The 13,327-nt window shown below is 37.9% G+C and overlaps 1 protein-coding gene across 1 annotated transcript in view; it reads left to right on the top strand.

Annotated features, from left to right (window-relative positions):
* The window catches only part of LOC110446331, a 30,526-nt gene that overhangs the window by 12,367 nt on the left and 4,832 nt on the right, over nucleotides 1–13,327 (top strand). Inside the window, exons 3-10 of the mRNA XM_021491480.1 lie at nucleotides 296–553; nucleotides 4,132–4,368; nucleotides 4,659–4,901; nucleotides 6,517–6,723; nucleotides 6,956–7,459; nucleotides 8,855–9,061; nucleotides 9,339–9,505; nucleotides 12,894–13,011. Of these exons, the coding sequence (XP_021347155.1) occupies nucleotides 296–553; nucleotides 4,132–4,368; nucleotides 4,659–4,901; nucleotides 6,517–6,723; nucleotides 6,956–7,459; nucleotides 8,855–9,061; nucleotides 9,339–9,505; nucleotides 12,894–13,011 (1,941 nt within the window). The remainder of the gene's footprint in view (nucleotides 1–295; nucleotides 554–4,131; nucleotides 4,369–4,658; nucleotides 4,902–6,516; nucleotides 6,724–6,955; nucleotides 7,460–8,854; nucleotides 9,062–9,338; nucleotides 9,506–12,893; nucleotides 13,012–13,327) is intronic.

Raw genomic sequence — 13,327 nt, 5'->3', positions numbered from 1 at the left:
TGAGTTGACAGTTTGATACTTTGAAAATTTTGAGCCAGCCCTACCCCCAAGGGCTGTAAGGTGGGGCCCAAAGGAGTCAGTGTGCTAAAATTTCTTCATTTTCCTTGTTTAGAATCAGAGGTGCTAGTTTCAAATACTTTTTAGTCTTAAATCTGTATGCTAGATATTGAATAAGGTGGTTTTATTGTTTTTTGTCACTTTGAATAATATTTCTGTTCGTGTTAAAAACAAAATCAACTCTCTGTATAAATGTATCAGGTGACTGTTAAGGCCCATGTGCCTCTTGTTTCTGTAGGAACCCTGTGTGAGTATGAGGTACGCCAAGGTGTAGAAGCCATCTTGTGGGGAATCGACGTAACTTTCACTATAGTCAGCACCTTGGAAGAGTGTCTGGAGTCCTGTGACCGTGCCCAGGTAACAGGTCTCTGCGTGGCGTTTGAGTTCTCTGCCTCCACTGGTCAGTGTGCCTTGTACGACAACAAGGATGATATTGTGTACAGACCCAACATAGACATGACCTTCTACAATCAGGCACGCTGCAGGAAGGAAATAGGTAATCAATTTCAAAATACATTTCATCTCATGTAGAAAACAGATCTGCCAAAAAGATACTTACAATTTTTGTCATTGTAAAGTTAGTGTCTTGGCTTGGCCCCAAATTGTTGTCATTGTAAAGTTTGTTTGTTGGCCCAAATTGGTGTCATTGTAAAGTTTGTTTGTTGGCCCAAATTGGTGTCATCCAAATCAAACGTGGTTCTGAAGTTTGACAGAATCCTCCATGGTGATTGGCTGCCAAGTTGCACGTTAACCTGAAGGAGGCGGTATCCTCAGTGTAGGAAGACTCCAGGAGTTGACATGTTTATTTCTGACACAGGAGAAATTGTTAGGAGTACAGCTAAATGCCTGCATCATTACAAAACAAGCATAGAATTTAATTATTTCATTTTGAAGTGCAATGGCTTTTGGCTTGAAAATAATATTCATTTGAATTCATAGCATAAAGCAAAAAATGCAAGAAGATAACACTAAAAGTACATAAACTTGTGATGACATATTTGTTTTGCAAAAAGTAGAATTATTTGATAGTGAAAAAAATTGTCAGACTTTTGAAATGACTGTATTGCAATAAGGTTAAATTGTTCTGAGGAAATATATTATGAATATTTCAGATATTCACATAACTTCATGATGACTTAAATGTCAGATGATGGTTTGATACAGTTTGCTGACAAATGTATAAAATGTTTCCCAGATAACTATTGATTGGCACAGCATTATAATGTAGGACACAGTTAGGAGCGTCTTTGCAGAGAGACGCAACACTTTCCCTATCACTGCTTCATTCATTAGTTCATTGCAATAAAGAAAATAAACAAAGGAGGATTCATTATGAAGTTTTCATTGGGTTACAAGCCTTATAGATCGTCTGATCTTTTCATTGCGTTACAAGCCTTATAGATCGTCTGATCTTTTCATTGCATTACAAGCCTTCTAGATCGTCTGACCTTTTCATTGGGTTACAAGCCTTATAGATCATCTGACCTTTTCATTGGGTTACAAGCCTTATAGATCATCTGACCTTTTCATTGGGTTACAAGCCTTCTAGATCGTCTGATCTTTTCATTGGGTTACAAGCCTTATAGATCATCTGACCTTTTCATTGGGTTACAAGCCTTATAGATCATCTGACCTTTTCATTGCGTTACAAGCCTTCTAGATCGTCTGACCTTTTCATTGGGTTACAAGCCTTCTATATCATCTGACCTTTTCATTGGGTTACAAGCCTTCTAAATTGTCTGACATGGTCTCATGTTACCTATTGCAGTTGCCTTTATTGTACATTATGATGTGTTGTTTGTAAACAATTCACATTTTTCACTTCTTATGAACACTGCTGCACCAATTTTGATAAAATTTTACAAAAAACAACCATGGTCAAAGAAAAGTAATCAATTTTGAGATGATTTGGTTCCACTTCTTTAATGAACCTGCGGGGCAAGCCCCAAAGTGGAAAAATTGGCTTAAAGTTAAAAAAAACCCAATTCAGACAAAGAAACGGCTTGCAGTGGCTAGACAGGTTTACTAACACCCTGTCTAATCTGGACAAATGTTTCAGTTCAATATTGAACTGCTTTGTTTTGTCATTATGCTTTTGTCGGTTAACAGTTGGAGTCTAAAAGCTATTTCTGCATGGTGTGTGCAATTACCCAACATATTATTGAAAAGTTCTGAAATATGAAAGTACAAAGAATGCAAGTCAATTTAGGTGATGCATGGGGTGACAAAATCAAACACGTTGTTACATAATCAATCACAATAATAATTTGTCTATGGGGGGTGCCCTGTCAAATGCTTGTAGGTATGGCCACACAGGAGGAAATCAATAGCGACCCTGTTGGGGACAAGTCATATTTGACCTTTTAATTCCCCTGCTGATGATTCATTACCATAGCAAAAGCTTCAGAGGCTGGAGATCTGAATTAACCTTGCTAATTGGCACCCACACACAACACAGTCTATCAGTTCACATCAAAGGCAGGAAGATTCCATTATAAATCTCAGGGTGGAACAATACCATCATCAATGTAAAGAAACTGTCAGATAAAAACTGTGCTGGCAAGATTTCTACAGAAGCACCATGTAGGCTGATAGCCTGGTCGCTAGAGTTCAGTGTGGTGGTAGAAAGCGCCATGTAGGCTGATAGCCTGGTCGCTAGAGTTCAGTGTGGTGGTAGGGAGCTCCATGTAGGCTGATAGCCTGGTGGTTAAAGTTCAGTGTGGTGGTAAGGAGCTCCATGTAGGCTGATAGCCTGGTCGCTAGAGTTCAGTGTGGGGGTAGGGAGCTCCATGTAGGCTGATAGCCTGGTCGCTAGAGTTCAGTGTTGTGGTAGGGAGCCCCATGTAGGCTGATAGCCTGGTCGTTAGAGTTCAGTGTGGTGGTAGGGAGCTCCAAGTAGGCTGATAGCCTGGTCGTCAGAGTTCAGTGTGGTGGTAGGGAGCTCCATGTAGGCTGATAGCCTGGTCATTGCGTTCAATGTGGTAGTAGGGAGCGCCATGTAGGCTGATAGCTTGGTCGTTAGAGTTCAGTGTGGTGGTAAGGAGCTCCACGTAGGCTGATAGCCTGGTTGTTAGAGTTCAGTGTGGTAGTAGGGAGCTCCATGCAGGCTGATAGCCTGGTCGTTAGAGTCCAATGTGGTGGTAGGGAGCTCCATGTGGGCTAATAGCCTGGTAGTTAGAGTTCAGTGTGGTTGTAGGGAGCCCCAGGTAGGCTGATAGCCTGGTAGCTAGAGTTCATTGTGGTGGTAGGGAGCGGCATGTAGGCTGATAGCCTTGTCGTTAGAGTTCAATGTGGTGGTAGGGAGCTCCATGTAGGCTAATAACCTGGTAGCTAGAGTTCAGTGTGGTGGTAGGGAGCGCCATGTAGACTGATAGCCTGGTCACTAGAGTTCAGTGTGGTGGTAGGGAGCTCCATGTAGGCTGATAGCCTGGTCACTAGAGTTCAGTGTGGGGGTAGGGAGCTCCATGTAGGCTGATAGCCTGGTCGTTAGAGTTCAGTGTGGTAGTAGGGAGCTCCATGCAGGCTGATAGCCTGGTCGCTTGAGTTCAGTGTGGTGGTAGGGAGCGCCATGTAGGCTGATAGCCTGGTCGCCAGAGTTCAATGTGGTGGTAGGGAGCGCCATGTAGGCTGATAGCCTGGTTGCCAGAGTTCAATGTGGTGGTAGGGAGTGCCATGTAGGCTGATAGCCTGGTCGCTAGAGTTTGATGTGGTGGTAGGGAGCACCATGTAGACTGATAGCCTGGTCACTAGAGTTCAATGTGGTGGTAAGGAGCGCCATGTAGGCCGAGAGCCTGGTCGCTAGGGGCTCTCCTGTTAAATTGTTGAATATCTTGCTGTTGTTTTACCCTCTACCCCCAAATAGTTCAGAGGGTTGTATATTAATCAGTGTGGTACCATGAACTCTTCAACAGATTAAGTGTGTATTTACACCTAAGTATGGTAACACCAAGTTTAAAATCTGGTTGGTTATGGTGGTTATATGGGTCAAGGTTAAAGGGTAAAAAGGTCCCACTTGATTTATTTTGAAGTAAAAGCGTGTGTATTTGTTGTTGATGCTATAAATGCTGTTTACAGACCCTCGCTGTGAGTTTGAGGAAGTGCGTGTATCAGCGGAGCAGGTATTTGCTACATGTAACATCCGTACGAGGACAGAACAGACTCTTGACCAGTGTAAGGAGCAGTGTAATGGCTGTCATGCCTTCACCTACGTGCCGGAGAGCGGGGACTGTGAGGTCCACAACAACAAGGCCTGCACCGCCATGCTGGATGAGAAGGGTGTGGCCCACTTCGTACAGAAATGCGATCATACCGGTAAGCATACTGCTAAACACTTATAACAGAAGCTTGTCAGTAGGTTTGTATACAGAAGCTTGTCAGTAGGTTTGTATACAGAAGCTTGTCAGTAGGTTTGTATACAGAAACTTGTGTGCAGGTTTGTATACAGAAGCTTGTCAGTAGGTTTGTATACAGAAGCTTGTCAGTAGGTTTGTATACAGAAGCTTGTCAGTAGGTTTGGAATAATTGTGATCAATGTAATTTTCTAAAGGTTATGATTTCATGTTGAATTTTCAGAACAATGAATGTATAAATATATGTTGTAGGGTCCAAGTGCGAGTACATAGAGATCATTCCGGGGAGCGCACCCTTCATGTGTAGCACCTCGTCTACTAGCACGGAGAACTTAGTCGAATGTCACGACGTCTGCGTCCTCAGTAGCTGTGAAGCCTTTAAGTACAAGATGGACCAGGCAGGCAGCTGTGACCTTTACTTTGACAAATCGTGTATCAATATGCTGGACAAGAGGAAGGAAAACTACTACGTACGCCGCTGTACCAACCCAGCAGGTAATCAGAAATAAAAACTTCAATGATTGCTGGAGATTTTTAAGAAGTATATAAGCCTTACATGGCCTAGAAGTCAACAATGTCTACCCATGGGTTACATTTTGCCTACCAGATGAATTCACTGTCAATACAGCATGAAATACCCATTGTGTACAGCTGTTACAGAGCCAATACCCACAGTAAATATTCGAGGGAATCAAGATTTGTTCTAAAAATAGATATTGGTATATTTGATAGGGAGTGTTACCTTGGTGCTTGGTCTAAATTTAAATATTGGTATATTTGATAGAGAGGGTTATCATGGTGCTTGGTCTGATGGTAAATATTGGTATATTTGATAGGGAGGGTTATCATGGTGCTTGATCTGATGGTAAATATTGGTATATTTGATAGGGAGGGTTACCTTGGTGCTTGGTCTAAATTTAAATATTGGTATATTTGATAGGGAGGGTTATCATGGTGCTTGGTCTGACGGTAAATATTGGTATATTTGATTGGGAAGGTTATCCTGGTGTTGGGTCTGATGGTAAATATTGGTTATATATTTGAAAGGGAGGGTTATCATGGTGCTTGTTCTAAAGGTAAATATTGGTATATTTGATAGGGAGGGTTATCATGGCACTTGGTCTAAAGGTAAATATTGGTATATTTGATAGTGAGGTTTTTCATGGTGCTTGGTCTAATGGTAAATATTGGTATATTTGATAGGGAGGGTTATCATGGAACTTGGTCTAAAGGTAAATATTGGTATATTTGATAGTGAGGTTTTTCATTGTTCTTGGTCTAAAGGTAAATATTGGTATATTTGATCGGGAGGTTTATCATGGTGCTTGATCTGATGGTAAACTTTGGTATATTTGATCGGGAGGATTATCATGGTGCTTGGTCTAAAGGTAAATATTGGTATATTTGATGGGGAGGGTTATCATGGTGCTTGGTCTGATGGTAAATATTGGTATATTTGATAGTGAGGATTATCATGGTGCTTGGTCTGACGGTAAATATTGGTATTTTTGAAAGGGAGGGTTATAATGGTGCTTGTTCTAAAGGTAAATATTGGTATATTTGATAGGGAATGTTATGGTGCTTGGTCTGATGGTAAATATTGGTATATTTGATAGGGAATGTTATGGTGCTTGGTCTGATGGTAAATATTGGTTTATTTTATAGGGAATGTTATCATGGTGCTTGGTCTGATGGTAAATATTGGTATATTTGATAGGGAATGTTATTATGGTGCTTGGTCTGATGGTAAATATTGGTATACTTGATAGGGAAGGTTATAATGGTGCTTGGTCTAAAGGTAAATATTGGTATATTTGATCAGGAAGTTTATCATGGTGTCTGGTCTGATGGTTAATGTTGGTATATTTGATGAGGAGGGTTATCATGGTGCTTGGTCTGATGGTAAATATTGGTATATTTGATAGGGAGGTTTATCATGGCACTTGGTCCGATGGTAAATATTGGTATACTTGATAGGGAAGGTTATAATGGTGCTTGGGCTAAAGGTAAATATTGGTATATTTGATCGGGAGGTTTATCATGGTGCTTGTTCTGATGGTAAATATTGGTATATTTGATAGGGTTATCATGGTACTATTTTGTGTTGTAGAGTGTAAGTATGAAGAGGTGAAGATGTCCTCCAATGACCCGTGCAGTATTGTGTCTAGTAGCACTGACACCATTGGCCAGTGTAGAGACGCCTGCAGTGATTGTGTCGGCTTCAAGTTTGACTACCAGACAGGAGGCTGTAGTCTGTATAACGAGGCATCATGTCTGCCGGACAAAAAACTCAACTTCTACATCATCAGGTGCCCAGGTAAATATTTCTACATTATCAGGTGCCCAGGTAAATATTTCTACATTACCAGGTGCCCAGGTAAATATTTCTACATTATTAGTGATCGAGGTAAAAACCTCTACATCATCAGGTCAAGCTAAATATAGTTATACCGGTATTCAGGTCTGTAGAGAAGTGTGAATATGTTCTCTTACGCTCATATAGGAAGTTAGGATTACATGATGTTGCATGTTTATGTTTTTACTTTTAGCAGAGGAACCCAAGGCTCCAGGACTCGGCAGTGAGGAGGACAAGCCAACACCCGTCAACATCCAGATCGGAAGCTCTGTGGACATACCACAGTCACAGAGTCCAGCTCCAGAGGAGACAGGGAATGAAGTCATCCCTCAGGAGAACTTGGTGATCGAGGGAGGGGCCCAAAAGATGGAACAAACAGTTACGAGTGATGTCAAGAAGGCAGGACCTGGAGCTGCTGAGATAACACCAGGAGCTTCGTCTGAGGAGGAGACTCCATCAGAGGGAGATTATGATGAAGATGATGACGAGGATGTAGATGATGAAGAGGAGGAGGAGGAGAATGAAGATTACAATGATATGACAGACCTGGAAAAGAAGATCATGGGCGTGAAGCCAATTATGGAGGCTGGAGATTCTCTGTGTACAGATGAGGACTACATCAAGTTCAAGGCTGACCTGCTGAGATATCACTGTGTTAGGTTTGGGCGCAAAGATTGCGACAAGACACAGGTACCAAGTAAGTGTCCACATCTACTACTGACATATAGTATACATCACTCACTGTGAGTCTATCTACTACTGACATATAGTATACATCACTCACTGTGAGTCTATCTACTACTGACATATAGTATACATCACTCACTGTGAGTCTATCTACTACTGACATATAGTATACATCACTCACTGTGAGTCTATCTACTACTGACATATAGTATACATCACTCACTGTGAGTCTATCTACTACTGACATATAGTATACATCACTCACTGTGAGTCTATCTACTACTGACATATAGTATACATCACTCACTGTGAGTCTATCTACTACTGACATATAGTATACATCACTCACTGTGAGTCTATCTACTACTGACATATAGTATACATCACTCACTGTGAGTCTATCTACTACTGACATATAGTATACATCACTCACTGTGAGTCTATCTACTACTGACATATAGTATACATCACTCACTGTGAGTCTATCTACTACTGACATATAGTATACATCACTCACTGTGAGTCTATCTACTACTGACATATAGTATACATCACTCACTGTGAGTCTATCTACTACTGACATATAGTATACATCACTCACTGTGAGTCTATCTACTACTGACATATAGTATACATCACTCACTGTGAGTCTATCTACTACTGACATATAGTATACATCACTCACTGTGAGTCTATCTACTACTGACATATAGTATACATCACTCACTGTGAGTCTATCTACTACTGACATATAGTATACATCACTCACTGTGAGTCTATCTACTACTGACATATAGTATACATCACTCACTGTGAGTCTATCTACTACTGACATATAGTATACATCACTCACTGTGAGTCTATCTACTACTGACATATAGTATACATCACTCACTGTGAGTCTATCTACTACTGACATATAGTATACATCACTCACTGTGAGTCTATCTACTACTGACATATAGTATACATCACTCACTGTGAGTCTATCTACTACTGACATATAGTATACATCACTCACTGTGAGTCTATCTACTACTGACATATAGTATACATCACTCACTGTGAGTCTATCTACTACTGACAAAGTATACATCACTCACTGTGAGTCTATCTACTACTGACATATAGTATACATTACTCACTGTGAGTCTATCTACTACTGACATATAGTATACATATACAGCCTCCTTATAGTAAATATTTAGAATATCCCTTATGTTACTAGCGAGGAACAGTCATAAAAATTAGATTACATGTATGTACTGTCCTCTATTTTAATTGTTTAAACAGTTACATTTTAAGAATTGCTTTTAATACCATAATGAACAATGAAATGAAAACAAATGTTTTCTAACAATCACCATTATCACCAGCTTGACCCTTTCACCTGTGTATTTCCTAGACAAAGAATACATCGCCACGCTGATGTTCAGCTACTACGATAGGGACATGGACGGAGCCGTGAACACACAGGAACTGTGGGAGACACAAGTAATCAACAAGTTTGGCAAACTGTCCGACAAATGTACCCTGGTGGACATCATGAAGTTTGATGACAGTAGAAATGATGACGGCAGTATGGACAAGAACGAGTTTGTCAAGGCTTTCGGTACGAAATATATCTTGCATAGTTCGAGGACAGAGGTCATTGACAAAATCAGAACGTGTGTTAAAATTCATTACTTACCACGTTTCAGTTTGTGTTCATCTTGATCACTGTGCATCATATATGATGAAGTTGGCACTTGATTACGATCGTAAGTTGTCAGTGGTCATATCTGAATAAGAATATTTTCATATCCATGTCTGCTACAGATTTTCCTGTTTTGGCTTGTAGAGATCCCTGTATGTTAAATATTTCTTAATATTGCTGCTTTGTGTTGTAGACATCCCTGAAGAGGTAATGAGACAGAAAGTGGAGCTTATCCCCATCCTGGCTACCATGGGTAACGGTCTGGAGATCCAGTGTGGTATCCATCCCACAGAGGGGTCAGAGGTTGTGTGGGAGAGACACACTATTGATGTGGCCATGGTCAGCTTCCCCGACATAGCTGTACGTATTCCTTCTGTGAAGTCCCAATGTACCTCATGTGTCTTAACGCGTAATTAACTCTTACGTTCCCAGTGTAGCTACTTATAAAATATTCTATATCAGGCTACCAAAGTTCTGTAATCACTATACATCCTACATCTAATTAACAACTACATCAAGTTTACTTGTTAACTTGTAGTTAATGACTGTGTACAAAGGGATCCAGAGGAAACACTGTCTTTCAAAGATGGTGGACCAAGCAAATCGACAATCTTTCTAAAAAATAAAAAAACCTGAAAAGATTACCAGCAATATAATTCATGCACCCTAAAATTCAAAATTCATTTCTACCAAAAAACATACAAGTTAAATGAGTTTTTATGGTTATAGACATGCATCCTTTGATATCCGAGTCAGTTGATGTTATATCAGTATACAATCTATCAGTATACAATCTATCAGTATACAATCTATGATATCTGGTTACTGAGTCAGTTGATGTTATATCAGTATACAATCTGATATCTAGTTACTGAGTCAGTTGATGTTATCAGTATACAATCTGATATATAGTTTCTGAGACAGTTAATGTTATCAGTATACAATCTATATATCTAGTTACTGAGACAGTTGATGTTATCAGTATACAATATATCAGTATACAATCTATCAGTATACAATCTATGATATCTGGTTACTGAGACATTTGATGTTATCAGTATACAATCTATGATATCTGGTTACTGAGACATTTGATATTATCAGCATACAATCTATGATATCTGGTTACTGAGACATTTGATATTATCAGTATACAATCTATGATATCTAGTTACTGAGCCAGTTGATGTTATCAGTATACAATCTATGATATCTAGTTACTGAGCCAGTTGATGTTATCAGTATACAATCTATGATATCTAGTTACTGAGTCAGTTGATGTTATCAGTATACAATCTATGATATCTAGTTACTGAGTCAGTTGATGTTATCAGTATACAATCTATGATATCTAGTTACTGAGACAGTTGATGTTATCAGTATACAATCTATCAGTATACAATCTATCAGTATACAATCTATGATATCTGGTTACTGAGTCAGTTGATGTTATCAGTATACAATCTATGATATCTAGTTACTGAGTCAGTTGATGTTATCAGTATACAATCTATGATATCTAGTTACTGAGTCAGTTGATGTTATCAGTATACAATCTATGATATCTAGTTACTGAGTCAGTTGATGTTATCAGTATACAATCTATGATATCTAGTTACTGAGTCAGTTGATGTTATCAGTATACAATCTATGATATCTAGTTACTGAGTCAGTTGATGTTATCAGTATACAATCTATGATATCTAGTTACTGAGTCAGTTGATGTTATCAGTATACAATCTATGATATCTAGTTACTGAGTCAGTTGATGTTATCAGTATACAATCTATGATATCTAGTTACTGAGTCAGTTGATGTTATCAGTATACAATCTATGATATCTAGTTACTGAGTCAGTTGATGTTATCAGTATACAATCTATGATATCTAGTTACTGAGTCAGTTGATGTTATCAGTATACAATCTATGATATCTAGTTACTGAGTCAGTTGATGTTATCAGTATACAATCTATGATATCTAGTTACTGAGACAGTTGATGTTATCAGTATACAATCTATGATATCTAGTTACTGAGACAGTTGATGTTATCAGTATACAATCTATCAGTATACAATCTATCAGTATACAATCTATCAGTATACAATCTATGATATCTAGTTACTGAGTCAGTTGATGTTATCAGTATACAATCTATGATATCTAGTTACTGAGTCAGTTGATGTTATCAGTATACAATCTATGATATCTAGTTACTGAGACAGTTGATGTTATCAGTATACAATCTATGATATCTAGTTACTGAGACAGTTGATGTTATCAGTATACAATCTATCAGTATACAATCTATCAGTATACAATCTATCAGTATACAATCTATGATATCTAGTTACTGAGACAGTTGATGTTATCAGTATACAATCTATGATATCTGGTTACTGAGTCAGTTGATGTTATCAGTATACAATCTATGATATCTAGTTACTGAGACAGTTGATGTTATCAGTATACAATCTATGAGTATACAATCTATCAGTATACAATCTATGATATCTGGTTACTGAGACATTTGATGTTATCAGTATACAATCTATGATATCTGGTTACTGAGACATTTGATATTATCAGTATACAATCTATGATATCTGGTTACTGAGACATTTGATGTTATCAGTATACAATCTATGATATCTAGTTACTGAGACAGTTGATGTTATCAGTATACAATCTATCAGTATACAATCTATCAGTATACAATCTATGATATCTGGTTACTGAGACATTTGATGTTATCAGTATACAATCTATGATATCTGGTTACTGAGACATTTGATATTATCAGTATACAATCTATGATATCTGGTTACTGAGACATTTGATATTATCAGTATACAATCTATGATATCTAGTTACTGAGACAGTTGATGTTATCAGTATACAATCTATGATATCTAGTTACTGAGCCAGTTGATGTTATCAGTATACAATCTATGATATCTAGTTACTGAGCCAGTTGATGTTATCAGTATACAATCTATGATATCTAGTTACTGAGACAGTTGATGTTATAATTATACAATCTATGATATCTAGTTACTGAGACAGTTGATGTTAACAGTATATAATCAATCAGTATACAATCTATCTGTATACAATCTATGATATCTGGTTACTGAGACAGTTGATGTTATATCAGTTTACAATCTATGATATCTAGTTACTGAGACATTTGATGTTATCAGTATTCAATCTATGATATCTGGTTACTGAGTCAGTTGATGTTATCAGTATACAATCTATGATATAACATCAACTGTCTCAGTGACTAGATATCAGATTGTATACTGATAACACCAACTGCCTCAGTAACCAGATATTATAGATTGTATACTGAAAACATCAACTGTCTCAGTGACTAGATATCAGATTGTATACTGATAACATAAACTGTCTCAGTAACTAGATATCAGATTGTATACTGATAACATAAACTGTCTCAGTAACCACATATCATAGATTGTAAACTGATATCTGGTTACTGTGTCAGTTGATATTATCAGTATACAATCTATGATATCTGATTACTGAGACATTTGATGTTATCAGTATTCAATCTATGATATCTGGTTACTGAGACATTTGATATTATCAGTATACAATCTATGATATCTGGTTACTGAGACAGTTGATGTTATCAGTATACAATCTATGATATCTAGTTACCGTGACAGTTGACGTTATACAGTATAAAATCTATATCTCCCTACTGAAATTAATGTCTTTGCCAGGTTTTCAGCGATGGAACCCTCTACTTTGACAATGTTGGAGTACACCACACAGGGAACTACACGTGTTATGACCGTGACCGTCCGGGGGTCAAACAGATCCACCAGCTACATGTCCAGAGTAAGGCCACATCAATCAATCTCAAATCAACCACTGTTACTTAAATGTTAAATGTTAAATCTTAAATCAAAAACCTTTAATTTTGTTTTGAATGTTGTTTCACAAACTTTTAAGAAAGACATTTTAACATGTGTGATCCTTAAGTTATCTTCATATCTCTGTTTTTATCTTTATGTTACTCTGAAATCTTCTTGTTTACATAAGGTAACCTTGCCTTGATGTCTGTGTTGGTTAAATTACCTTGATGTCTGTGTTGGTTAAATTACCTTGATGTCTGTGTTGGTTAAATTGCCTTGATGTCTGTGTTGGTTAAATT

Source organism: Mizuhopecten yessoensis, unplaced genomic scaffold (assembly GCF_002113885.1).
Source record: "Mizuhopecten yessoensis strain PY_sf001 unplaced genomic scaffold, ASM211388v2 scaffold35, whole genome shotgun sequence".
Classification (NCBI taxonomy): domain Eukaryota; kingdom Metazoa; phylum Mollusca; class Bivalvia; order Pectinida; family Pectinidae; genus Mizuhopecten; species Mizuhopecten yessoensis.
The sequence above is the reverse complement of the archived record's forward strand: the minus strand, read 5'-3'. Positions and strand labels throughout refer to the sequence as shown.